Genomic DNA, 16,857 nt, shown 5'->3' on the forward strand with positions numbered 1-16,857 from the left:
GCGCACAGAGTGGGGAGACGTGCGGCCAGGGAGGCAGAGACTCGACAGAAACCACACACCCTGTGGGGTCGCCACTGCATGATCCAACAGCCTGGGCCAGAGCACACGGAACAGGGAGAAGTCCTGCACAGGAAGTGAAAGCTCAACAGCGATCACACACCCTGTGGTACGTGATCCACCAGCCCAGCAGAGTCCAAGCTGACCAGAGAAGTGGCTCCCCGGAGAAGCCCAAGACCCGAGGCAACCACACACACAAGGCACTAGAGGCCAACGGAGCAGCCACGGAGGTAGCCATACGAAATTGGCAGCCTCAGCAACATCCTAGTTATTCATTAGTCTCAAACCGGTGGACTGTGAAACCCCCTGCCACAATGAATAAACATCAAAAATAAGATACCAGAAATACAAAAAATCAAGAAAGTACACCACCAAAAGTTAATAAATCTCAAACTCTAGATCCTATAGAACAAGAAGCCCTTGAAATGACTGACAAGGAATTTCAAGTGATAATTCTAAGGAAACTGAATGAGATACAAGAAAACTCAGCTAGACATCACGATGAAACGAGGAAAAGTATACAGGATCTGAAAGAGGAAATGTACAAAGAAAACAATGTCCTGAAAAAAAATGTAGCAGAACTTGCTGAACTGAAGAAGTTATTCAGCAAAATAAAAAACACAACGGAGAGTTTAACCAGCAGGCTTGTCAAAGTTGAAGAGAGAACCTCTGAACTTGAAGATGGGCTGTTTGAAATAACACAAGCAGACAAAAAGAAAGAAAAAAGAATCAAGGACATTGAAGAAAATCTGAGAGAGATATCAGACAACCTTAAGCGCTCAAATATCCGAGTCATGGGTATTCCAGAAGGGGAGGAAAATGGAGATTCCATTCAAAACATATTCAAAAAAATAGTGGCAGAAAACTTCCCAGGTATAGGAAAAGTCACAAATCTTCAGATCCAGGAAGCTCAACGACCTCCAAACGTATTCAACCCAAAAAGGCCTTCTCCAAGACATGTCATAGTCAAATTGGCAAAACTCAGAGACAAAGAGAGAATCTTAAAAGCTGCAAGAGAGAAGCGTCAAATCACCTACAAGGGAGCCCCAATCAGGTTAACATCAGACTTTTCATCACAAACCCTAAAAGCTAGAAAGGAATGGGATGATATTTTCAAAATACTAAAAGACAAAGATTGCCAGCCAAGAATACTCTACCCTGCAAGGCTATCCTTCTGAAATGAAGGGCAAATAGTATATTTCTCAGACAAACAAAAACTGCGGGAGTTCGCTACCACACAACCACCCTTACAAGAAATCCTCAAGGGAGTACTGGGTTTGGTTCCTGAAAAATAACTACCACTGCCATAAAAACCCAAGAAAAATCAATACCCACTAGTAAAATAAAAATGGCATTCATGAAGAGAAAACAAGCAAACAAAAACGCTATCTACAACCTAAGGAACCAACAAACACAGATACCAAACAGTAAATCAGAAAGGAAGGAACAAAAGACACCTAAGACAACCAAACAACCAATAAAATGCTAGGAATAAATCAACACCTTTCAATAACAACCCTTAATGTAAAAGGCTTCAATTCCCCAATCAAAAGACACAGACTGGCTGACTGGATCAAAAAGGAGGACCCAACTATATGCTGCCTACAAGAGACCCACCTCACCCATAAAGATTCACACAGACTAAGAGTGAAAGGATGGAAAAAGATTTACCACGCAAACAGAAAAGAAAAACGAGCTGGAGTAGCTATTCCTATATCTGACAAAATAGACTTTAAACTAAAAACCATAAAAAGAGACAATGAGGGACACTACTTAATGATAAAAGGACTAATCCATCAAGAAGACATAAAAATCATAAATATGTATGCACCCAATGTTGGAGCAGCCAGATTTATAAAACAAACTCTATTAGACCTAAAGAAGGAAATAGACACTAATACCATAATAGCAGGGGACCTGAACACCCCACTGTCAATATTAGACAGATCATCTAGGCAAAGAATCAGTAGAGAAACACAAGATCTAAACAAGACTCTAGACCAATTGGAATTGGCAGATATCTACAGAACATTCCACCCAACAACCTCAGAATATTCATTCTTCTCATCAGCACATGGATCATTCTCCAGGATACATCACATATTAGGTCACAAATCAAGTCTCAATGAATTCAAAAAAATTGTAATTATCCCATGTATTTTCTCTGACCACCATGGATTAATACTAGAAATTAATAACAAACGAAACTCTGGAAACTATACAAACACATGGAAATTAAACAGCATTTTACTTAATGACATAAGGGTCCAAGATGAAATCAAGCAGGAAATCAAAAAATTTATTGAAACTAATGAAAACAATGATACATCAGACCAAAACCTGTGGGATACTGCAAAAGCAGTATTAAGGGGGAAATTTATTGCATTAAACGCTCACCTCAGAAGAATGGAAAGATGGCAAGTGAACAACCTAACACTTCACCTTAAAGAACTAGAAAAACAAGAACAATCCAAACCTAAAGTTAGCAGACGGAAGGAAATCATTAATATCAGAGCAGAACTGAATGAAATTGAAAACCAAAAAACAATTCAAAAGATCAACGAATCAAAAAGTTGGTTTTTCGAAAAGATAAATAAAATTGACAAACCATTAGCATGGCTAACAAAAAAAAGAAGACAGAAGACTCAAATAACCAAAATTAGAATGAAAAAGGCGATATTACAACTGATTCTTCTGAAATACAAGGAATCATTCGAGACTACTATAAACAACTATACGCCAACAAATTTGAAAATCTGGAGGAAACGGATAAATTTCTGGACACACCCAAGCTCCCAAAACTGAACCGTGAAGACGTAAAAAATTTGAACAGACCAATAACAATAAAGGAGATTGAAGCTGTTATCAGATGGCTCCCAACAAAGAAAAGCCCAGGACTAGATGGATTCACAGCAGAATTTTACCAAACATTCAAACAGGAATTGACACCGATTCTTTATAAACTATTCTAAAAGACTGAAACGGACCCAAATCTCCCAAACTCATTCTATGAAGCAAACATCATCCTGATACCAAAACCTGATAAAGATATAACCAAAAAAGAAAACTACAGGCCGATATCCTTGATGAATATAGATGCAAAAATCCTCACTAAAATACTAGCAAACAGAATACAGCAACACAGACGTAAAATTATTCACCACCATCAAGTGGGATTCATCCCAGGGATGCAAGGTTGGTTCAACATACGCAAATCAACAAATGTGATACACCATATTAATAAAGTCAAACACAAGGACCATATGATCATCTCTATAGATGCTGAAAAAGCATTTGATAAAGTTCAGCACTCATTCATGACAAAGACCCTCTACAAGTTAGGTATAGAGGGAAAGTATCTCAACATAATTAAAGCCATATAGGACAAACCCACTGCCAATATCATCCTGAATGGGGAAAAGCTGAAAGCTTTTCCTTTAAGAACAGGAACTAGACAAGGATGCCCACTCTCACCACTCCTATTCAACATAGTGTTGGAAGTACTAGCCAGAGCAATCAGAGAAGACAAGGAAATAAAGGGCATCCAGATTGGAAAAGATGAAGTCAAACTGTCCCTGTTTGCAGATGACATGATCCTATATATCGAACAGCCTAAAACCTCTACAAAAAAACTGCTGGAATTGATAAATGATTTCAGAACAGTAGCAGGATACAAAATCAACACACAAAAATCAGTAGCATTTCTTTTCTCCAATAGTGAACATGCAGAACGAGAAATCAAGAAAGCCTGCCCATTTACAATAGCCACCAAAAAAATAAAATACTTAGGAATTGAGTTAACCAAGGAGGTGAAAAATCTCTATAATGAGAACTACAAACCACTGCTGAGAGAAATTAGAGAGGATACAAGAAGATGGAAAGATATCCCATGCTCTTGGATTGGAAGAATCAACATAGTGAAAATGTCCATACTACCCAAAGTGATATACAAATTCAATGCAATCCCCATCAAAATATCAGACATTTTTCTCAGAAATGGAAAAAACTATCCAGTCCTTTATATGGAACAATAAAAGACCACGCATAGCCAAAGCAATGCTGAGCAAAAAAATAAAGCTGGAGGCATAACACTACCTGACTTTAAACTATACTACAAAGCTATAATAACCAAAACAGTATGGTACTGGCATAAAAACAGACACACTGACCAATGGAATAGAATAGAGAATCCAGAAATCAACCCACACACTTACTGCCATCTGATCTTTGACAAAGGCACCAAGCCTATTCGCTGGGGAAGGGACTGCCTCTTCAGCAAATGGTGCTGGGATAACTGGATATCCATATGCAGGAGAATGAAACTAGATCCATACCTCTCACCATATACTAAAATCAACTCAAAATGGATTAAGGATTTAAATATACACCCTGAAACAATAAAACTTCTTAAAGAAAACATAGGAGAAACACTTCAGGAAATAGGACTGGACACAGACTTCATGAATATGACCCCAAAAGCACGGGCAACCAAAGGAAAAATAAACAAATGGGATTATATCAAACTAAAAAGCTTCTGCACAGCAAAATAAACAATTAACAGAGTTAAAAGACAACCAACAGAGTGGGAGAAAATATTTGCAAAATATACATCTGACAAAGGATTAATATCCAGAATATATAAGGAACTCAAACAACATTACAAGAAGAAAACAAGCAACCCAATTAAAAAATGGGCAAAAGAGCTAAGTAGGCATTTCTCTAAGGAAGATATACAAATGGCCAACAGACATATGAAAAAATGCTCAACATCACTCAGCATCCGGAAAATGCAAATCAAAACCACACTGAGATACCATCTAACCCCAGCGAGGATGGCTAAAATCCAAAAGACTCTGAACGATAAATGCTGGCGAGGCTGCGGAGAAAAAGGAACTCTCATACATTGTTGGTGGGACTGCAAAATTGTGCAGCCTCTATGGAAAATGGTATGGAGGTTCCTCAAACAATTGCAGATAGATCTACCATACGACCCAGCTATCCCACTGTTGGGAATATACCCAGAGGAATGGAAATCATCAAGTCGAAGGTATACCTGTTACCCAATGTTCATCGCAGCACTCTTTACAATAGCCAAGAGTTGGAACCAGCCCAAATGTCCATCATCAGATGAGTGGATACGGAAAATGTGGTACATCTACACAATGGAATACTGCTCAGCTATAAAAACGAATGAAATACTGCCATTTGCAACAACATGGATGGACCTCGAGAGAATTATATTAAGTGAAACAAGTCAGGCACAGAAAGAGAAATACCACATGTTCTCACTTATTGGTGGGAGCTAAAAATTAATATATAAATTCACACACACACACACACACACACACACACACACAAAACCGGGGGGGGGGGGGAAGAAGATATAACAACCACAATCACTTGAAGTTGATACGACAAGCAAACAGAAAGGACATTGTTGCAGGGGAGCGGGGGAGGGAGAAGGGAGGGAGGTTTTGGTGATGGGGAGCAATAATCAGCCACAATGTATATCGACAAAATAAAATTTAAACAATAAATTAAATAAAAAAATTAATTAAAATAAATAAGTAAATAAATAAATAAGAAAAAAAAAACAGATGAATGGATGAAGAAATAAAAAGGGTATATATACACAACGGAATACTATTCAGCCATAAAAATTAATGAAATCCTGTCATTTGCAGCAACATGGATGAGCTTCGAGGACATCATGTTAGGTGAAATAAGCCAGGGACAGAAAAAGAAATACTGCATGTTCTCAATCATATGTGTAAGCTGCAGAAAATTGATTGCATACAAGTATAGAGAGGTGGTTACTGGAGAGGCTGGGAAAGGTAACAGGGAGGGGGGATAGTAAGAGGTTGGGTAACGAATACAAAATTACAGCTAGATTGGAGGAATAAGATCAAGTGTTCTAGAGTACTATAGAGTGAGTATAATTAACAATTTATTATATTCTTTCAATATGCTTAAAGAGAGGATTTTGAATGTTCCCAACACAAAGAAATTAGAAACGTTTAAGGTAATGAAAAAAGAAAAAACATCAGTGCAAGATTTCAGAGGAGAAGGAAGGGAGAGATGAATGGGTGGAGCACAGATTTTTAGGGCAGTGAAACTATTTTGCATGATATTGTAATGGTAAATATATGAAATTAGGAATTTGGCAAAACCCACAGAACTGCAAAACACAAAGAGGAAATCCTAATGTAAAACTGAGTAGTAATAATACATCAACATTGGTTCATAATTGTAACAAATGTACCACACTAATGCAAGATGGTTAATAATAGGAGAAACTGAGAGGGGGATGTGAACTGTCTGTACTTTCTGTTCACTTTTTCTGTAAACCTAAACTGCTTTAAAAATAAACTCTATTACAAAAACAGAAAAAGAAATCATACACAAAATCCAATGATATAACAAATAAAAGCATTTAATGAAATACTATACAGTGGTTAAATGAATTGGCAGCACAGATAAATGTCAAAAACACTGTGAAGGGAAAAAGAAAATTTATAGAATCACACAAAACATTTCTGTTAAGCTTTTTGTTGTTGCTGTTTTTTTAAACATGGCCGGTAAGGGGATCTTAACCCTTGACTTGGTGTTGTCAGCACCACACTCTCCCAAGTGAGCTACGGGCTGGCCCTAAACTTTTAAAACTCTACATTTTTTAATGTATATATTACATAAAAGTTTAAAAACTTAGGTTGTTTATCTCTGGGGGAGGAAAGATGAGAGTAGATAACAAAGGAGATTTAAACTTCATCCATAAAAGCTTATTCCTACAAAAATATTTAAGACTTAAAGCAAATGACAAATTCAACAACCACTTACTCTAAATGCAAACAAAAGTTTTGTGATTCTCTATGTGTTTCTATATTTTTAAAATTTCTCCATTTCAAAAATTAGGAAGAAATTATGCCACAATATTAATGATGATGATAAGGAAATGGATGATTTGTTTCTGTATGCTTTTCAAGACTTATCAAAGTTTCAAAAATGAACATTTATTCCTTAATTATTTTGTAAGTACTCATTGAAAATTTATAAATGGATTTTTTTAAATAAGCAAAAGTATCTAACATCACAATTACAATAACAACAGGCCCTCATATTTTAAACTAAATTTGATTTTTAACTATTTTTTGAAATGTGAATCTACCTACCTTCAATTGCAATCCAATCTATGCTCTTTCTGCACCAATTCTATATAGACACTATTTCTGATGCTGGCATACACAAAAAGTAATCAGTACTTTGACTTACTATAACATACTACACAAATGAATATGGTTAGTTTCCTTTTTAAACAAAGTACCTGCATGCTGAGATTTTGAAGGGAAATACCAAATGAAAGCGGATTGTCTCGATTTGTGATCTAAAGAAGAAAGAAAGTAAATTTCACTCAGATTTTTAGTAGTTGGACAAAATTCATTTTATAGCAAAAGTTCAGTTTCTGGGAAGTATCCTATTTCAAACATTCAAAAACATTTTACTATTTTCCAGAATAACTTTTATTCCTATACTTTTCCTAAAACAAATTAGAATACTAAATAATAATATATTAGTGTTGTACAATAATGCTATATCTGCATAACGTTTTTCAGTTTACAAAAGAAAAATTTTTTTAAAAGACTGACACAATAGTAATATAAAGCAAATAACTATGTGTTTACAAGAGAATAAATGACCTATTTTAAGAGCAAGCAATTAGTTAAGTCCAGCTCTACTGGTTCATAGCCTGGTGCTCTTTTCAGGAGGTAAATATGTAACATATTTTTGAACTATTTTAAAAATACATAACTGCTAAACCCATCATTCCGAAGGCATTTTCCTTCATAATGTGATATTTAAATGTTTTAGAAAAGTGTAACCAAGCACTCTCCAGTAAGGACTGCAAATTACGACTACAATTATAGAAAAGAAAGATATTATCTTGTTTTGTATCCCTCTACCTCCTGCATTTAAATAGGTGCAGCACTACATAGTAGGTGTAGATAAACAGTAAAATAACTTACATATGAACACACACACACAAAATCACCTATTAAAATACTTACGTCATCTTCATAACGAATATGGATGTTGGAAATTTTCACTTGAAGATTTTTTACGATCTGAGTAACTAATTTTTCTGCAAATGTGTCTTGTTTCTCCTGCCGAAGATGTTCTACAATTGCAAATATTCCTTTTGATAACTTGAATGAAAAATATATTCTATAAATATCCAAATATTGAGGTAACATTTATGTTGCCTTGTTAAAGAAAAAAATATGTATTTATAAATAGAACACTAATAGCCTGCTTCCCAAAGGGCTTTCGAAGGCAAATGAATGTACAAAAGCTATTTTTTTTGTTCAATGAGACTAAAGCCAACCATGAAGAATTTACTGGCATTAAATTTTATAATTTATCTGTTAACTATTCACGAGTATATAAAGATACAGAAAACAATGAAGATTATTAAAAATTATAATAGGCTTAAATCAGAACAGCCGGTAACATTAGCAAAGCAGAAATCTCCTTTAAAATTAGTAGATACCATCGTAAATCATCTGTGCTTAGATGTATAAAATAGTTGAATATGCTCCTCCTCCTGGTGAATACAAAATAGGAAATGATAAGATCTTCTCCCTCTTTCCTTTCAAACAAGGATAAAGGAGTTCATCATCTGCTTCATTTTCAGAAAACAGTATTAACTATCTCCAGTTTTAATATTTTCCAGGGGAATACACAGAATAAAGAACTGAGGTTCCTAATTTTTTTTGAAATATGCCTTTGATAACCACTAGCTACCATCCCTTTTCCCTTTTAAAAATGGCAGTGAAAGCTATCTCCTTTCACATTTCCAGTCCTGTATGTAAATAATATACATATTACCTGTCTTTTCCTCTAATCACCTGCTCCTCCCTAATTCATATGGCCCAGGAGGCCTTAAAGAAAAGTTGATGAAGATTTTAATCATATGTACCTCAAATACATAACAGTTTAGTGAATATATTTGATTATAAAAAGTCTATGGAATTAGATAAAGCAGCAAGTAGAATACAAGCTTTATGAAGACATGTGACCATATTTTAACCTTTGAATCTCACCACTACCTAATAAAGTCCTCTACTCTCATAAATTCATTCAGTTCAATTGAATGATAAATCTTTCTTTCCCTTCCCACTAGCTTCCTCCTAACTACCTCATGCAGTTCAGATTCCATGATACATAATTTCACCAATATCTTAAACTCCACTCCTTTGCTCTTTCTTCTCATTTTCCACTGTCAATAAAGTCCAAACGCTGAATAAAACCAACTATATACTTCACATAAAAAAATGCCTATGCCTATGTCTTGCCAGGTGAGTAATGAAGGAGAAAAATCACAAGACAGACTGGAAATACTGTAAACTAGTCATCACCAACTTCAACCAACCAGCAACAATACTACATTTCTCTGGTCAACATGTCCATACTCTTTAGAAAAACTATTTTAAAACTTATTTTGACTCTCCTCAAAACTCCAACAACCATCTCCCTGCTCTCTATTCATAGCAGGTGACCTTGCCTCCAACTTTGGAAAAAAGAGAAGCTACAGGAAGGTAACTTCTTCTGTGTCATCGTCACTCAATCAAAACAGCAATTTTTAAGATGACCAATGACCTACATGTCATGAATAAAATGATAATCTCTTAATCCTCATCTTACTTGATATCTTATCAGGATCTGATACCTTCTTTGCTTCTTAAAACAGCCCTTTTCCCATGGAGCCATAAACTCCAAATTTCCTCCCACTTTATCTGGCCACTCCACTTTGATCTTTGTCTGTTTTCCTCCTCTATACAATCAGTAAATGTTGGATTTCCTTAAGACTCAGTCCTAGGACTGCTTCTCTTCTCATTTTATAATGCTGCTACAGAGAACTCATCTACACCTTTATAGCCTGAACTATCATTCTAATGGTGATAACTCTCAAATGTATATTAAATAAAGTAGGAAGTGAGACAGAGTGAAGAAAACTTGGCACATTCAGTAAACCACAAATAGTCCAGTATGGCTAGAGCAAAGAATAGAGGAGGAGATAGGAAAGGTTTGGGGACAGTTATGAGGCTAAAAAGGTAGGCAGGATTCAAATCATGAGAGCTTTAATGCATCTTGCCAAAGAGTTTAAACTTCAACCTGATTAATAATGAGGCATCACTTATGATTAAACATTTGTACACTAGTCCTCCCTTAACCACAGAAGATATGTTCCAAGATCCCCAGTGTATGACTGAAACCATGGATAGTACCAAATCCTATATGTACTATGCTTTTTTCCTATACATACATACCTATGATAGAGTTTAATTTATACATTAGGAACAGTAAGAGATTAACAATAATAAAATAGAACAATTATAACAATACACTGTAATAAAAGTTATATGACTGTTGTAGTGGATTGAATTATGTACCCCACAAACTCCCTGAAGCTTGAATTGTGTCCCCCAAGTTTTATGCGTTAGAAACTTAGCTCCCACTGTGACTGTTAAGAGGGTGGGAAATCCTATTATAGTAATTGAAAGGTGGAGCCTTGAAGAGGTGATTGGATGGTAGGACCATGCAGTAGCGAACGGATTAAAAATGGTGGTCAGAGGCATGGTTCTAAGGGCTTTAAAAGAAGAGGAGAGGCTGTCTTTTGTTCTCTCTGCTCTCTCTGCTTCCACCATCTTGCGATGTGAGACCCCTGGGTCACTGTCACCACCACCAGATGGACTTTGGACTTCCCAGCCTCAGAAACTGTAAGCAATAAATTTCATTTTCTTCATGAATTACCCAGTTCCATGTATTTTGTTATAAACAACAAAAACCAACTAATACAACTGTGGTCTCTCTCCCTCTCCTTCGCACAATATCCCATTGTTCTTTACACAACTATTTTCAAACTGATGTTGCCCACAGGGAACTGAAACCAAGGGAAACAAAATATTGGATAAGAGGGGACTACTGTATTTCAGATCTAAATATAAACAGGAGGGACTTCTGATTAAACACGGTGAATTGCATGCATCTCTATTCCTCAGTAAAACCTCATGAAGACAAAAGTAAAGGGAAACAAATGGATAAATACCCAAGGCGAAAGAAAGAAAATAGGAACAAGAACAAACAAAAAAGCAACAAAAATTTAGAAGCTGGAAAGCAGATAGCCTTAGCCAACTTAGCAGAGAACAAACTCAGTCCTATAGTGGACTATGGTCCTATGCCCATAGTGGAGATACCAATTGCCATGAGCTAAATGTCTGTCCTCTCCAAAGCTCGTTGGAACTTAATCCCCAATATGTTATTTGAAAGGTGGGGCCTTTAAAAGGTGATTGGATCATGAGGACTATGCCCTCATGAATGGATTTTAACCTATTCATGAGTTAATGGGTTAATGGGTTAATGGGTTATCAGGGAGTTGACTGGTGGCCTTATAAGGAGAGCAAGTGAGCACGTAAAAATGCTCTTGCCATTCTCGCCATGTGATAACCTACATTGCCTAGGGACTCTGCAGAGAGCTCCCACCAAGACAAAGTCCCTCACCATAAGTGTGTGCACTGGACCTTGGACATCCTAACCTCCAAAAGTGTAAAATAAATGTTGTTTTCTTATAAATTACCCAATTTCAGATATCCTGTTATAAGCAACAGAAAACAGACTAACACACAATGAAATACAAGATGAGTTTAAAAAAAAAAAAAAAGGAAACCTGAAAAGATTCAGGAACTGGAGTTCCCATAAAACAAAAGTGCAAACAGGGAGTATGGTGGAGGGAGGACAGGGAGATAATACAAGAATTGGTTTAAAGTCTGTATAATAAGCAGTAAAACTTCTAGGTTCCTTCCCTCTCCTAGCCCAATAGCCAACCAACTATCCCTTTCCCACCCTAATGAGAATACAAGTCTATTCAGGAGAAAATGGACTTAATAGGCTCCAGACTCTCATACCAGTGCAGGTAGGAACAAGGAGAGCCCCATACCAAGACAGAGAGGTTAAGGGAAAGTCTACATAATATTCACAGCCACGGCCACTTACTATTGCCAAGCAATAACTAAGTTGCACTAGAAAATATATGTAATCAGAGCATACTATTTGGCTCAGAAATAAACATTTATATATAGCCATGATAATATAAACAATGAATACTGATTTAACCACAAATGTGACATAACTATATTGGGCATATGGAAGAATATGGTCCATCTTCATAGTCCATCATAAAAGGAAGCATGAGTGTGTGTGTGTGTATGCGGGGGGGGGGGGGTATATAAATAAAATGTCTAAACTTAAGAAATCAAGTAATAGAGGTGTAAGCATCTTATTTAGTAATATGGGAGTTCTCCAGGCAGCAGAGTGCAGGGCTGATCCAGAGGATAAATTTGGTTTGGGGTTTTTTTGTTTGTTTGTCTGTTTTTTGTTTTTGCTGGCCAATACAGGGATCAAACCCTGGACCTTGGTGTTATCAGCACCACACTCCGACCAGCTGAGCTAACCAGCCAACTGGGGACAGAGTTGTTTTAAATTATGGATCCTATAGTACTGTTTAACTTTTAAAGCTATGTATATGTACTACCTTGGTAAAATAAAAATAATTTTTAAAAGGAAAAAGCCTAGGAAACTTAGGAAGGAGGATTGGGGGTAGAGATGAATGACTAAATAAGATATAAAAGAATTGTGACAGAAAAAAAAAGAATTACAAGAGTTACTGTCAGGGATTGTATGTTAAATCTCCATTAATGTTTGTCAAAAGGTAAAACGTTTAATATTAGAGTTTATTTTTAATTAAAAAACTAATGCATGGCAGGAAGAGTGAAGTCAATAATCACATTTTTCTTTTAAGATACTTAGCTATTAAATGAAGGACAGAGGAGGAGATGAACACATAACTAGGTTAGGAAGATGACTTTATGTTTTAGGATAAGAAGCTACAGTGTATTTACATGCTAAGAAGAAAAACCCATTAGGGAAGAAGGGAGAGTCAGAGTGCAAAAAGTAGCTGATGATGGTGACCAGAGGACAGGTGAAAAAGGAATTAGCTTTCTGCAGGACCGAAAGGTAAGAAAATATACTTGACAAAATTAATTGCTATCATGAAAAATTGACCTACCCCTGTAAGCTAGACACATTATTTGCCTAAAGATAATTTCTGCAAGGTAAAATTTCTGTACACATGACAGAACACAAAACCATATTAAAATTCCCCATGTAATAAGATTCTCACATATTTGTTAATAATCTCAGTGCCTCCACAGAAAAAGATTCAATTATGAAAATATTTAGGTCTTTTCCACTTATTATTTTTATTTACTGTTTTCTTTACCTTGATCAACTACTTTTTGTTTTGTTTCTTCTATTCTTTTTAGTTCCTGTTGTTTTGCTTCCATGAGTTGTTTTTCTTCTTTTAAAGGATCATATTTTATTCCTACAGGGAGCATAAAAAGGAAGAATCTAACATTACCCTAAATTTAAATACACTCATTCCAAAAAATATCCTTGAAAACAATCACTAATTCAAAGTCTGCAAAAACAGAGTAAAAAGCAATTTAATTTGAATACATTTAACAAATTACAATACCAAATTTAAATATTAAAAAATCTCAAAAAATTTCCCAAAGGTATTTTTAACAAATACATCAAATATAAATATTTTTCCACCTATAGAAGAGAATAACTTTAACTATAATTTTGAAAATTTGACTTACTAGAAGAAGGCACTATGAGTAAATAAACATCTTCCAATACAGCTTCAACTGGTAGAGTATAAAGGTTTTTCCACGGAATTATAAGTTTAAGATTACCTACATTATTTAAAAAAAAAAAAAAAAAAAAGGATAAAAACTATTATTCATTCAACGTACATTTACTGTCATTCTTTCAGGCATTAGAAGAGATAACAAAGTGGCTTTTATCCTTAAAAGTTCAGTCACTTTATAGAACGCTGTTTTACAACCAAAAACAATAAGCCTTTGTTGTTATCATTTGAAATTATTTATATCAATACCTTTAGAAAATATAGGAAATTATATTCTAAATATCTATAAGTTTTGGGGCTGGCCTGTGGCTCACTCGGGAGAGTGTGGTGCTGATAACACCAAGGCCACGGGTTCGGATCCCATACAGGGATGGCCGGTTAGCTCACTGGGTGAGTGTGGTGCTGACAACACCAAGCCAAGGGTTAAGATCCCCTTACCGGTCATCTTTTAAAAAAATAAAAAATAAAATAAAATAAAATATCTATAAGTTTCTATTTATGGTGATTTATGGTACAATAAACACACCAATACTATTCTGCCTTTAATCAACAATTCTTGATATCATAACTTTAAATTTCCCCAATTCTTATTCTAAATCTCTAGAAGTATTTTTCTTATATTTCAAAAGGTAGATCACATACTTTATGTAAATGTATATACATATTTCATATGTGTGTAATATCATACAGAAATATTATATATAGTCTGTATAAAAAATTACACAAAGGGTCTTCAAAAAGTTAATGGAAAGATTCGTATAATCTTTTTTTTTTTTAAAAAAGATGATCAGTAAGGGGATCCCAACCCTTGACTTGGTGCTGTCAGCACCACACTCTCCGAAGCGAGCCAACTGGCCATCCCTATACAGGGATCCAAACCCGCGGCCTTGGTGTTACCAGCACCACACTCTCCCAAGTGAGCCACGGGCCAGCCCCATAACATCTTTTAATTCTAGTTTTCCATGAACTTTCTGAAGTGCCCTTGTACATACACACGTGTAATGATAATAAAGGATCACTGGCAATATTAAAAAATTACTCAGACTAATGAACACAATTTATGACAATCCAACAGCAAAGTATTTTTAAAAGCATTAGGGTTCTTGAACTAAAAAACACTACGTGTGAAGTTTATTATGCCGACTCTGGTTTTGTATATTTAGAAGATTTCTATTAAAAAAGACTTTCAAAACATATTTAAATTTTCAAAAAGTATATGTTTTTAGATATAGAAGCAGTTGCCATAATTGGGGAATGGAAAGATTATTAAATATACTATGTTGCACTAATAAGTTAGTAATTTAGGAATGGGAAAAATAATCTACTACTTAGAGCCATCTCATTACATAACACCAAAACTCCAAGTTTAGAAAATCCAAACTGAGAAAAAGATATCATCATACAAAACTAAATTATCTGATTTCTAAAACAGAAATAACTTTCTAAGTTTCAAATCAAAGAAGATAACGATTATTTCAAATTTCTGTAAAGACCAAAAATATAACCAAAATGAAACAAGCAGATTGTAAAAAAAACTGTGACAAATATGACAAAGTTTATTTATAAATGTACCAAATAAACTGCTTAAAACACACACATTAGTACTCAAAAAAAAAGCAAATGAACAACGGGACAAAGAACAGTAACATAATAGCACAGTGTAAGTAATCGAAGAAACACACTCATATCAAATTAGTAATGTACCATTTTCACCACTAAATCTTTTTTTAAAAAACCAAACTATTTTTTCCTCTCACTATAAAATGTAGACTACATGTTAAAAACTTGGCACATTCAGAAAAATATAAACAGAAGTAATTCCAAAATCCTTCCACACAAAGACAACCCCTTCTAAAATATGCACCTATGTACTTAACACTCGACATGTAATTCTGCATTCTAAATGAGGAAAACTGAAAGATCAGTAAAACTAACAATACCTAATAATAGAAAGGGGTCAATACATTCTTATAAAATTGATTGTACTACGGTACCAATCATTTGGAAATGTGTACTTCTTTCATTCAACAAACTGTGCCCCTCCTATATAGCAGGTAATGTGCTAATTGGCGAGGCTATGATAAAATTAAACCCACTTCTCAAGAAACTTAGTGACTAGTAGAAAAAATAAATGATAATGATATTAAAGAGAGACAGAAAGAGATTTATGATAGAGATCCACAAACACCTTAGATGATTCTCAAAATTATCTTGTGTTTAGTGTCCACTGTACTTTCCACTATCTTACTTTATTATCACTTTTAAACAAGATCAGGCAAGAAAAAAGGGGGAAGACAGGAAGACAAGCTCTAAAGGAAATAGGTCTATCAACCAATATATTTTTGACTTTTCTAATTTGAGATTAAATTAACATACACTGAAATATAACAATTATCACTGCAAATTCAATGACTTTTGGCAAACTTTATAAGCTACATAAAAGATACTATAATACTTTTGGACCAATGGAAAAATGAGATTTTCCTACAATATACAAACATGAATTCATTGGATTATTATGGTACCATAAGAAATAAATGTCAAATCCATTTGGATGATGAAAAATCCTTATTACATCTTAACCAAAAAAACTGTAAAATGATAATAAATATAGCATCATTACAAGCATGTACACATGTAAACAATCAGAAATATGCAAAAATAAAGATGTTAGGTAGAAAAAAAATGAATGACATCTCTCCCCTCTTACTAATGCTAAACTGTCTTTAAATTGGGAAGGGGGTGTCGGGTCCGCCACCGGCTGACACAAACAGCCCTTGCCTTGCTATCAGTACCTCCCTTGGTGTCCCTTCCGGTGGGCGGGCTGATTGCCCCGATTCTTCTTTCCCAGGTCCCCGTTGGGAGGAGACGGAGGAAGAGAGCCGTGAAGAGAGGTGAGCACAGCCACCGGCCCCAACCAGCCTGTTAAAGAACACTCAGACACGGTGGGGGTTCTGTCAAGCAGTTCCCTTTATTATCACACAAGCACTTGCTTTTAAAGGCAAATGGGGAAAGGAGGTTTTTACATCCTCCAA

At 35.2% G+C, this 16,857-nt stretch overlaps 1 protein-coding gene across 5 annotated transcripts in view; it reads right to left on the reverse strand.

The window, feature by feature from the left end:
* The window catches only part of VPS13A (vacuolar protein sorting 13 homolog A), a 270,889-nt gene that overhangs the window by 230,261 nt on the left and 23,771 nt on the right, over window positions 1–16,857 (reverse strand). For all 5 annotated transcript variants that reach the window (XM_063081395.1, XM_063081392.1, XM_063081391.1 and 2 more), the window contains exons 4-7: window positions 13,773–13,868; window positions 13,391–13,492; window positions 8,121–8,230; window positions 7,379–7,438 (exon numbers count right to left, since the gene is read on the reverse strand). In XM_063081395.1, coding sequence (XP_062937465.1) covers window positions 7,379–7,438; window positions 8,121–8,230; window positions 13,391–13,492; window positions 13,773–13,868 — 368 coding nt within the window. The remainder of the gene's footprint in view (window positions 1–7,378; window positions 7,439–8,120; window positions 8,231–13,390; window positions 13,493–13,772; window positions 13,869–16,857) is intronic.

This window comes from Cynocephalus volans, chromosome 16 (genome assembly GCF_027409185.1).
Source record: "Cynocephalus volans isolate mCynVol1 chromosome 16, mCynVol1.pri, whole genome shotgun sequence".
Taxonomy (NCBI): domain Eukaryota; kingdom Metazoa; phylum Chordata; class Mammalia; order Dermoptera; family Cynocephalidae; genus Cynocephalus; species Cynocephalus volans.